This window comes from Chrysochloris asiatica, unplaced genomic scaffold, assembly GCF_000296735.1.
Source record: "Chrysochloris asiatica unplaced genomic scaffold, ChrAsi1.0 scaffold00045, whole genome shotgun sequence".
Taxonomy (NCBI): Eukaryota; Metazoa; Chordata; class Mammalia; order Afrosoricida; family Chrysochloridae; genus Chrysochloris; species Chrysochloris asiatica.
Window position 1 is genome coordinate 15,496,521 of NW_006408563.1, and position 11,464 is coordinate 15,507,984.

The window sequence follows — 11,464 nt, forward strand, 5'->3', positions numbered from 1 at the left end:
GCCCAATTCACAACTACTACGCTACCAGAGCTCCTTGAGTCTACACTAGACATAGGTTATTTTTGCTTTGGTTCTCTGCCTGCAGTTTCAATAGTTACTATCAGGTTGGAAGAATTCCAGGTAGTTAAGCACTTAACTGCTAACCAAAAAATTAATGGTTCAAACCTACCAGCCTCTCCATGAGAGAAAAATGTGGCAGTCTGCTTTTGTAAAAATTACAGCCCTATGGGGTAATTCTAAATTGTCCTATAGAGTCCCTGTGAGTCAGACTGACTCTCTCTCAGTTGGTTTGGTGTGGGTTTGTTGTTTTTTTTTTATCAGGTTGGTGGTTACTCCTTGGTAAAGCCTTTAAACTCTTCTAGGCATGAAAAAGTACTTAGTTAAATATTTGTAGTTGCTGTCAAGTCAGCTCAGGCTCATAGTGACCCTGTATAGGGTTTCTGAGGAGCAGCTGGTGATTTTGAACTGCTGACCTCACTGGTCAAACTGACCTGTGGTCAAGTGCTTATCCTACAGCACTACACCAGGACTCCAGTTAAATATTTAAGAAGATATTATTTAAATAATGAGGTATTTATGTTATTGGTGTTGTTAAGTGCCATTGTGTCAGTTCTGACTCATAGTGACCCTGTTAAATAGGGTTTCTGAGGAGGGGTTGCTGATTTTGAACCTCTGACTTTGTGGGTTCAAACCAGTCTTGAGGTCGAGTGCTTATGCTGTGGCGCCACACCAGGACTCTGAGGTACTTATAGTTTTATATATGTTTAATTAAATGCTAATTACTTATATTTTCACATTAAATTTAAGAGCCCATACTGGAACAAAATTTAAAGAAATAGCACCACCTAGAGACAAGTGAAAGTCAACTCTATAATTTCTGCTTTCTCTCTCCTTAACCAAGTTTTGGGCTGTCTTCACATTTTTATTGAAGGGGGCATGTTTTAAATCTTTATTCCTAGGTAGCTCCCCAGCTTGTCAGTCCTTTAAATTCTCAAGAGTTCTGGCATCCAAGACCCAGCTCTGGGCTCATGTACCTCTGTGAGTCTCATGGTCTATAATGTCACCGTATCCTCATTCTCGTCCTCTTTGATCCTGTCCTCTAAGAAATACCACTCAGAGTACAGCTTTCAGCTTACTGCTACCCTCTTTGCTCAATATTTCTGACTTAGGTTATAATCCTATTAGATGGAGAAAAGGTGTTAATAATTTTTTAATAATAATATAAATTATAATCCTATTTTTTTCCTCCATCAAGATACCGTTACCACTCTGATGATCTCCTCTCTCAATGCAGTCTGTGCATAATTCCTTTCTCCCTTTTTAATAGATTTCACAGGGGATAATAAGAGGTCTTCTGTTAAAACCTTGTGGTGTTATAAGCTATGTAAGCTTGAAGTCTAAAGCAGTGGGTAGTAAATCTTAGTGTGCCATGCTTTTTAGAAATGGAGACTCCCTTACTCCACTTCTAATTCAGTAGGATTTCCCAAGAGTAGCTGCTGAGTTTGAACTGCTGACTTTGCGGTTCAAACCAGCTTTCAAGTCCAGTATATTATCTTGCAGTACCATACCAAAACTCCAGGGTTGGGTTAAGGCCCGGGAATTCCTATTTCTAACAAGAATTTCTAGTGACTCAGAAGCAGATGGTTCTTGACTCCATTCTGGAAAATATTGATTTAAAAATCCATTATGGATTTTTGAAAAAATGTGAATTTTTGAAAAGCTAAGAGTCATTTTTAAGAACATGTATATAGGTTTTCACACAAAACTGAACTCTCAATTTTGAAAAATTATTTTAAACCTCAAATTTAGACAAATATCTCTTCTGAGATTCAGAGAAATAACAGTTACATGGATTTGAAAAAAAATACTTGAGTAATGGAATACATTCTATTTGTTTGGGATATTTTTAGTAATATTAATAATGTTTTCTTTTGAATAGTATCACTTTCAGAACAAATTAGATAAATGATCATTTCTTAATTAAGCATGTAGAACTTCAGTACTTAGTATAAAATCTTATTAAGTACTATACAGTGTTGTTCAGTATATATATTTCATGTTTTAGCGCAATCAGTCTACTACTTTATGTCTTGAATTACATAAAGTAGAAAATCACTACTTTATATGTCTTGAATTACATAAAATAGAAAACCACTACTTTATGTCTTGAATTACAAAGACATGCCAAGGGTTTTGAATAAATTATATCAGCTGATCATTAAAATGGTAGTCTGCTGAGTGGTGTGCTTGTCTTAATCTATACTTTCTAATGAGGTCAGTATAACATGACGCTGTCTTGTGAAACAATCCCAATGATTTTTCTACGGGATCAGCATTTAGGGAATGGTTTCAGGACAATTGTTGACAGTTGCAATGATTTATGACAATTGAGTCACGTCAGGTCACATGGGGCCATGAAAGTTAACACGTCATTTGTCTTTCTAGTGTGCTGTATGTACACAAAGGCTGAGAATATGAGCTGGAAGAAAACTTCCCTCATCAACAAGTAGCTCATATTATTGTTGTCAATAGTTAACTTGTACTGCCAAGTCGGTTCTGATTCATAGCAACCCTGTATAGGGTTTCCAAGGAGCAGCTGGTGAGTTCGAACCGCCAATCTTATGGTTCAAACTGACCTTGCAGTCCAGTGCTTTAACCCGTAACACCACACATTGTAGGAGAGGGCAAAATTCTTGGATGACTATTTCAGTTTGGAATAGAATAAGATAAAAATGGGCAGTGCAGTTAGAAACTTTCAATGACTTCTCCAAGTAATTTTCACTTGTCCACACTTATTGAAAATGTGGGCTTATACAATATTTTGGGAGATTATATACATTGTACTTTTACTTTTGAGATTTTTATATATATAGTGTAGAGTCCTGGTGTGGTATTGTAGGATAAGCACTGGACCACAAGATTGGTTTGAGCTTCAAGGTTGGTGGTTCAAATCCAGCAGCTACTCTTCAGAAACCCTAAACAGGGTCACTATGAGTTGGAACTGATTAAATGACACTTAATAGCAACAACTACAATTTAATTACCTTTTGTAATTTCTAATCATGCATTTTTAATTCAAATTGGTGTTTTTAGTTCATTGACAATGGGAATGTTTCAAATTTGGTTCACTGGTTCATTAACACCCACGCTGTTTGTCTCTTCCTCATATTTTTTAGAGTAAAGATGGCAAAAGTCCACTGCACATGACAGCTGTCCATGGAAGGTTCACAAGGTCACAAACACTCATTCAGAATGGTAAGAGATTCTTCAGCAGTGTCGTCATTTGAACAGTTTCCTGATTTGATTGACTTTGGCTGTCAGTCATCTGAATATATTAAAAAATGACACTTTGTTTGGAGGAGTTTTCGTAAGCAAGGTTTTACCCTGTTCTTCAACCTACTTTGCTGAGGGCTCTTCATCAGATTTATCATCTCTGTCTTAGCAGTGAAAAGCCATACTGTTGTTTCACAGTCTATCCCCAGTCAAAGAACATGTGAACTTGAAAACTGGAAATGATGTACTTACATAGACTTAAAATCTTGTGCTTTCTACCCTGAATCTAAGAAAGTTAAAGTAGCATACATTTTCTAGTAGCAAATCTGAATTGTTTTTAGATTTTAGAAGTCACACTGGTTCCCTAAGTAAAAATGCATAAAGCAACTTGAGTAAAGGTAGGAAAAATGAGGTGACTCAGAGGAAAAGAAGATACGTACAAAATATATGGAGTCATAAAATCACAGGCTTTACAGAGACCTTGGAAAGTCACCTAATCCAATAGTTTTCTAGGCTCAGACAAAGGTGTGTTGCATGAAACCACAGGGTTGTCTCTGTAACCATAGTCCTAGGGAGTGTCTCTTCCTGGTGTGGGTCACATTACTCCTAGTGGGTCATGGCCATCATCTGTGCAACAAAACTGTTGACCTTGGCAACAAAGCTTCTGTTATCTGAGCAAATCTTAGAGATAATCTGACATTCCAGGTCAATTCAGCAGTTCCAAAATAATCTTAAATTGACGCACATTTCTACTTCTCAAAATTGCGATGTTAGTTGATTTTCTTGGGCCTCTCTTTTTGCTGTCTATAAAAATTATAGATGACATATACTTGAATTGTTAGTGGTGCTGAGTTATGTCTTAAGCACTCAAATCATAAAAGCAAAAAATCATTTGACATTTGAATGGAGGGCCAACCAGTAAAATTATGCTTAGAAAGCAAAATATCTGCAGCAAAGCAAAGGAAATTTATAAGCTTCTCAGTGAAACTAGAGGGGAGAAAAGAAGTACTAACAAATTTCCATTGAGCCAAGAAAGGAGAAATGGAAATTAACTGCATATCACCCATTATTTCTAATTTGAAATCTGTAGCATACCTTTGATATTCATTTTAATGGAAGGGACACTTTAATTGTAAATAAAAAGAGTGCCCTAGTCTCTCTCTTTTGAGCTCCTTTCGTCATCCCATTGGATTTGTCAACTTTTTTTTTAAAAAACAGTATTCATTACCTTAAAAAAATTAAAGCCAGGAAGATATTTGGCATCCTTCCTTCCACACGTTTTAAAATTTAATGTGAATTTAATCAATGGATCCTAGCTCTGTGGAATAAAAAGCTTTGTCTCCTGTTAAAGTAATTTCAAGCATCAGTGACCAAGTTGGATAGAGAACAATATTTCACCTTGTAGATGCTGCCTTCCTGCAGGTTCATCCCAGTATACCAGACCATACTTGCCATATCCCTTGAATCAAGAAAGACCATGACCCACCTCCCTTCTGTCAGGCCAGTGTGCTTGCAATAGCCCCAGGACGTTGCTAGTTGTTTTGACCTCTCCAAGACCCACTCCAGTGGGCTCAAAGACTTCCCCTATGCACTCTTACTAGACTTGTGAGTTGGGTCTAGACCTGAAAGAGTCCTCCATCTGTTGTCCTCCATTACCAAGGAGCCTGTCCCATCCTTGGTTGGCCTGGCATTTTGCTTGTGAGTCAGATGGGGTCCAGGAGCCTGAATTGATGAGGACATAATGACACAGACTATCATATGTGACAACAATTGTGAAGTTGGCGCAGGACCAGGAAATGTTTCATTCTGTTGTGTACAGGGTCGCTATGAGTTGGTCCTGACTCGATGGCATCTAACAATAATGACAACAGCATTTATTGGGTTTTCAATGTACCAGGAGCTTGGTAAACCATGGGGAAACTGAGACAGAGAGGTGGTCTCTTGTGTCAGGATACGTGGTTGGTACAGCAAGGAACAGGGATTGGAACTCAGACAATCCAGCCTCATAGACTGAAACCACTACACTATAAACGTGTTCTCTGAAAAAACAATGACATGTTAATTTTATTTTAATTGAATTCTATTTACTCTAAGGGTAACTTATATTTGGAAGAGAGTTGTCCTGATAAAAACATGGTTTGACATTTTCTTCTCTCAGATGACAAACAATTCTTTGCATTCATTAAACATTATACATGGGAGAACTACAAGTTCTTGCAGCTGACTTTTTTTTTTTTTTTTAAATGCCCTTGGAGAGAAGAATAGGAAGCTCTTTTCTTTCCTCCTGTGTGTTGGCTTCCTTCTGGGGAAAATCCTGTGCTGCTGCTGCTACAACCCTCCTGTCTCCAGAGGCTCCCACCCCCAGGGCCTGGGACCAGCCCTCCAGAGTGGGTCACCACACAACAAGAGCTGCTGTGTCCTCCAAGTTCCGAACTACAGGACAGCATGAGCAAACATAGGAGCCCACTGAACACATGCAGCTGAGGAGTGTCCTTTGTGTTTATTTACTCGTTTACTTGTTAATTTGCTCTGGTATTCGGACTTCATCTGTGTTTCTCTGCTCCCCTGACTGCTCTCCAGCCAGGGTTACTGGTTAGATGTTCAAAATAGCTTTGTTAAGACAATCTTTAAACACACATGCACACATACAACTTTTCTTTTTGAGTTAGCAAGCAAAGACTTCCTCAGCTGTTACATCACTTACTTTGTGGTCTGAGGCTGTGTTGTCACAGCCAGGGAGGCAAAGAAACTGAACAAAGAAACAGTATGCTATTGGCAGGCTCTTCAACCAGTCATTTTCACTAGTCAGCTGCCTGAGAGTCTTGTCCAACAGGATCCAAAAGTTCAGAAGTGATGTTTTCTTCACAGAAACTTTAAAAACAGAGTCTGAAAAGTAAGAGTTAAGGAGTAGATTAAAGTGACTGACATTTTTGACCTTTGACACAACCTTTCTGAGGCAACATAATAGGATGACCATTCTTGTTTATGCAACGGAAAATTATTTCAGAGGGATGCTTAGATAATGCTGCATAAGTTATTCTTTTTCTGACATGTGTCCTGTCGTAGTTATCTAGTGCTGCTATAAAACAGGAACACCATAACAAACCAATATTTATTCTCTCACAGTTGATGAAGCTAGAAGTGCAAATTCAGAATGGCAACTCTAGGGGAAAGCTTTCTCTCTTTGGAGGCTCTGGAGAAAGGTCCTTGCCTCCTTTCAGTATCTGTAGGCTCAACATTCTTTGGAGATCTCCATGCATCTTGACAACAATCTTGCTCTGAATCTAGGAGCTTCAGGGACACCAGGTCTAAAGGAAGTACTCTGTCCCCGGGTCTCTTTCTGATCACTTGTAAGATAAAAGCTGCTGCAGGCCACACCTCTGGAGAAACTTCCTTTCAGTTGACAGGATGCTTGCAGCAGATCTCATCATGAAAGTGATGACATTCTATTAGATCTCATCATAGAAGATTGTTGTTGTTAAGTGCTGTTGTGTTGATTCTGACCCATAGTGACCCTGTACAAGGTTTCCATGGAGCAGCTGGTGGGTTTGAACCACCAAAGCTATGGTTTACAGTCCAGTGCTGATCCTACAGCACCATACAGCACATATTAATCAGTAAGCCACTGAGAATCCTGGCTCAGCCAAGCTGACACATCTCCATAACTAGCACATAATACCCTATACTCTGAAAGTTACAAATGTTTTTATTTCTTCACGAAGTTATAATATTTCTGTGAAATATATTTTAAATGACAACAAAAGCCCATGTAGAAGATAATTGTCTCTATTTTGAAATTTTAAGTTGACTCATGAAAAGGTTGTCACACCAGAAAGCATTGGTTCAGCCCCTCTATTCCATACTTATCAATATTTTTCACATTTCTCTTTCCCTGGTGTGGCGCTGTGGGTTAATGCGCTGGACTGCAAAGTTGATTTGAACTATAAGGTCGGCTGTTCAAGCTCACCAGCCACTCCTCAGAAACCCTATATAGGGTTGTTATGGATCAGAACCGACTCAATGACACTTAACAACAGCCACCACCAATTTGTGGCACACTTGAGACTGCCAAATGTGAGGTCCTAACACTTTCTAAGCAGGCTTTGGTCACATTTGGCTGTGTAGGGTATGGAATGATGTCATGTTTGTTCAGGGCAAAGGCTTCTCTGAACTCTGAAGACCTGTCTTCCATCCTCCATGGGTCAGAGTGTTCCTGGAGTGGCCCTCTCAGGCCTACTACTGTGGACAGTTTTTGGGTAGATACATGTTCCCTGGATTGCTCTAAGTTACCCATTGTATCTGCTTGTCCCAAAGCTACTATTTGGTCATAAAAATGAATTTTTCTAAATTAGATGCTAATATATTCAGAGCTGTTGTTGTTAAGTACCCGTCAAGTTGGTATCGACTCATAGCCACCCTCTATAGGGTTTCCGAGGAGCGGCTGTTGAGTTTGAACTGCTGACCTGCTGGTTCAAACTAACCTTGTGATCTAGTGCTTATCCTACACTGCCGCACCAGGACTCAACAGCAGAGCACAGTAAGCTAATGCATTCCTTGAATCCCTAGAAGATCTCACTATAAAATTAGTACATGCTCATATAAAATTAAATCATTATAAAGTTACCCATAATTGCCATCATGTGTCTCTATCCCAAGAGTTTCTATCAACAGTTTGGTGAAACTATACATTTATATATATGGAGTCCTGGTGTGGCACTGTGGGATAAAGCACAAGGTTAGTAGTTCAAATTCACTAGCCACTCCTTGGAAACCCTTTGAGGAGTCTCTGTGAGTTGGAACCGACTTGATGGCACTTAACAACAACAATATACATATATGTACGTGTGAGTGTCAATATCACAGAAATGATCACAGCTAGTTTTCAAAATAATAACTATACTCAGAAACAAAAACCTGAGGAAAGATTAGTATTTGTATTCAAATTGCTATTTATAGTTCCCATCAAAGTCAGAAAGAGTTTACCTTTTTTAAGCAGCTATTAAGTTACAAACACCAAATGTGAAAACTTATTTGCAACAAATTGAAAGATTTTTCAATTTGTTAAATGCAGAAGTTCTAGCTATAGAGTGAAGCATATTAAATACCGTGTAAACGTGTGTGCTAATTTCAGTGTTAAAGTATTTGCCTTCCTGCAAAGCCACACAGTTTTGGTAACTATCTCATTATGTAGGTAAGATTCTTACTCATTAACTCTTATGTTTCACCACTATTCTGGCTAGAAAAAGTATTGTTTGTTAAATGTAATCATAGGGAGGTGGTAGTAAGAAAATAAAAAAATAATAAGACTGTGTAGAATGAAGACTGTACAGATCTTATTGTGAGGATTTTATAATGGTCTTATTATTAGAACTCAGCAGGGCCGTGACCTGGAAGTTATATAATAATATATGTGCTGATACTAATTCAGATGATGACCTGTTTCTTTAAAATGCATTCTTGTACTTCAGGCTTATGCACACAGTGTGGGAAAGAAACCAACATTTGGTCAACATTGAATGACTAGTGTAGAATGTAGTGTTTAAATCAGCTTGACTCCTTATGTTATCCTGTATGAAAATATCTCTTTCAGGAGGTGAAATTGACTGTGTCGATAAGGATGGCAATACTCCTCTTCATGTGGCTGCAAGATACGGTCATGAGCTTTTGATTAACACCTTAATAACCAGCGGAGCGGACACAGCCAAGTAGGTTCCTGCAAAAATATGGTACGGTAATTGCCACATGTGGGAATCATGCCAAATGGACTCTGCCATGCAGGAGAAAATTCCCATTTATTCAGGTTAAGGTGAAGCTATACCAATACACTAACTACAAATTAAATTTGAAACAAATTAACTGACTTTTAATGATGGATACAAGGAAAAACCACTTTTATTCTTTAGCTACATAAAGATGAGGCCTATTTGAGTGGTTTTAATGATTTTTATAACTTGAAGATTATTATTAAACTACATTCCCAACTCTGCTTTTTAATATTCTCTTGCTCTTTTTCATGTTAGTTAAGCAGTAAAAAGAAAACATAAATGGGTGAATTCTGTGTTTATTCTGGGTGCTTGCTTAGTTTTAATAATGCAGTTATAAGGAGCACTGCTGTGGCACTGTAGGATAAGCACTGGACTGCCAACTGCAAGGTCGGCAGTTCAAACCCACCAACAATTAATTGCTTGGAAACCCTGTTCAGGCTTGTGATGAGATGGAACTGACTCCACAGCACTTCACAATAAAAAGGAAAAAATGAAAAAAGCTACTATATTGGGGAGCCCTGGTGTGGCACTGTGGGTAAATGCACCAGACTGCAAAGCCGTTTGAACTGCAAGGTCCGTGGTTCAAGCTCACCAGATGCTCCTCGGAAACCCTAAACAGGGTCGCTATGGGTGGGAACTAACTCGATGGCACTACACAACAACAACTATACTGGAGAAGGAATCCTGGTAGCATAATGGATTACAAGCTGGGCTGCTAACCACAAGGTCTGAAGTTTGAATCTACCAGTCACTCCATGGAAGAAAGATGAGGCTTTCTGTTCCTGTAAAGATTTACAGCCTAGGAAACTATATATGGGGTCACTACGAGTCAGAACCAACTCAACAGCATACAACCACTACCACATTGGAGAGTAGTTTAGACTGGGTTTTGTAGAGAAGCAAAACCAGTGAAACATATAGATGTATATATATAAAGAAGTTTATTATCAAAGGATTGGCTTGTAATTATAGATTTCCAGTTTCCCAGTGGAAGAAAGAGAACACGAGAGCCTTTCCCGCATCATGTCCATTATATTGGGAGCAGACCACACCGCCAAGGAAGCATCCTTTCAATTAATTACCTGCTCATAGCCACTCATCATAGACTTAACTATGCCTGGATTAGGTTTCATGACCATGGGAAAAAGTACATCTCAACTGCCAAACCTCTAGAAATCCTGGCCTAGTCAAGTTGACACAGAACCATAACCATTACAGAGGGAGACCTGAACTCATTTTGTGCTTCAATTCAACAAGCATATATAAAGCATCTATATGTGTCTTTCAAGTCTGAGTAGTATTGGGGAATTCAGAAGTGAGTTACTTGGGTGGTACCTTTAAGCAGTTTGTGATTTTGTTGGATCCCACAGCCCATTTAAGACAATTACACAGGATAGTAGAGTGAAACCTGTGAGAGTAGGTTCTCGATGGAACTTCCTGGCTTTATCTGGGTCTTAGCCAAGTTTCCATCTTTAACAGGGTACCATCTTGCTACTTTTCTAATGCTCTCTATTATTAAAAGATATTTGAGTTTTCCCCCTCTGACATGCTGCCACTTTACAGAGGTTCTGACTTTCACAGGTTTTGGTGTCTATAATAAATTTCTAAATGAAGAATGGCCTAAGTAACAAAATGTTGTAGACAGTATATGCCATAAACTGTAGACAGAAAGGAGAGAGTTCAAAGATGGCCAGTGGTTTCTGAAAAACCTTCAAGGAGAAGGTAAGTCTTAAGTAGACTTTGAAGGGGGAGAATTTGAGTAGACAGAGAGCGGCAGACACCCCAAGCATACAGGAAATGAGGTACAAAAGATAAAAGAGTACGTAGGACTCCAAGAAGAGCTTGGCCTAACCGAGTTGAGGGTGTGTGCTGGTGTTGGCTGTCTCCATTGGCAATACCGATCATGCTTGTTGGGGCACTGCCTGGTCTCCAGTCCATATCCTCTCACTTTGGAGCTTTGTGACCTTGAGCCCACTGCCCAGTAACTCTGTACCTCAGTTTCCTCATCTGATAAATGGGAATAATGATAGTTCCTACCCATAGGTTTGTCATGTGGGTTAAATTATTAAATTATTAGCAAAGCACTTGATACATAGTCTCACATGAGTTAAATCAATATATCTGCTAAATTTATGAAACAAAATAATTCACGTATTGTTCTTTGAACAACTCCTGGTCCATAGTAAGACATCAATAAATACTTTTTAAAAATTATTTTATTACATTACATATAACAACAACATATACATTATTGTTGTTAGGTGCTGTCGAGTTAGTTACCACTCATGGTGACCCTGTGTAGGGTTTCCAAGGAGCAGCTGGTGGGGTTGAATCACCAACCTTGTGGTTAGAAATCCAGTGCTTACACTATAGTGCCACACCAGGAAAATTAAAGAGTCTTAAATGCCTGAATGGAGCCCTGGTGT

The 11,464-nt window shown here is 38.8% G+C and overlaps 1 protein-coding gene across 2 annotated transcripts in view; it reads left to right on the forward strand.

Annotated features, from left to right (window-relative positions):
• ANKRD44 (ankyrin repeat domain 44) overlaps positions 1 to 11,464 on the forward strand; it is a 400,403-nt gene that overhangs the window by 263,985 nt on the left and 124,954 nt on the right. Inside the window, exons 9-10 of one of the 2 annotated variants that reach the window (XM_006862013.1) lie at positions 3,177 to 3,255; positions 8,864 to 9,152. In XM_006862013.1, coding sequence (XP_006862075.1) covers positions 3,177 to 3,255; positions 8,864 to 8,982 — 198 coding nt within the window. In that variant the 3' untranslated portion in view covers positions 8,983 to 9,152. Of the gene's footprint in view, positions 1 to 3,176; positions 3,256 to 8,863; positions 9,153 to 11,464 lie in introns of those variants that run through there. The other variant, XM_006862012.1, reaches the window with a different exon arrangement.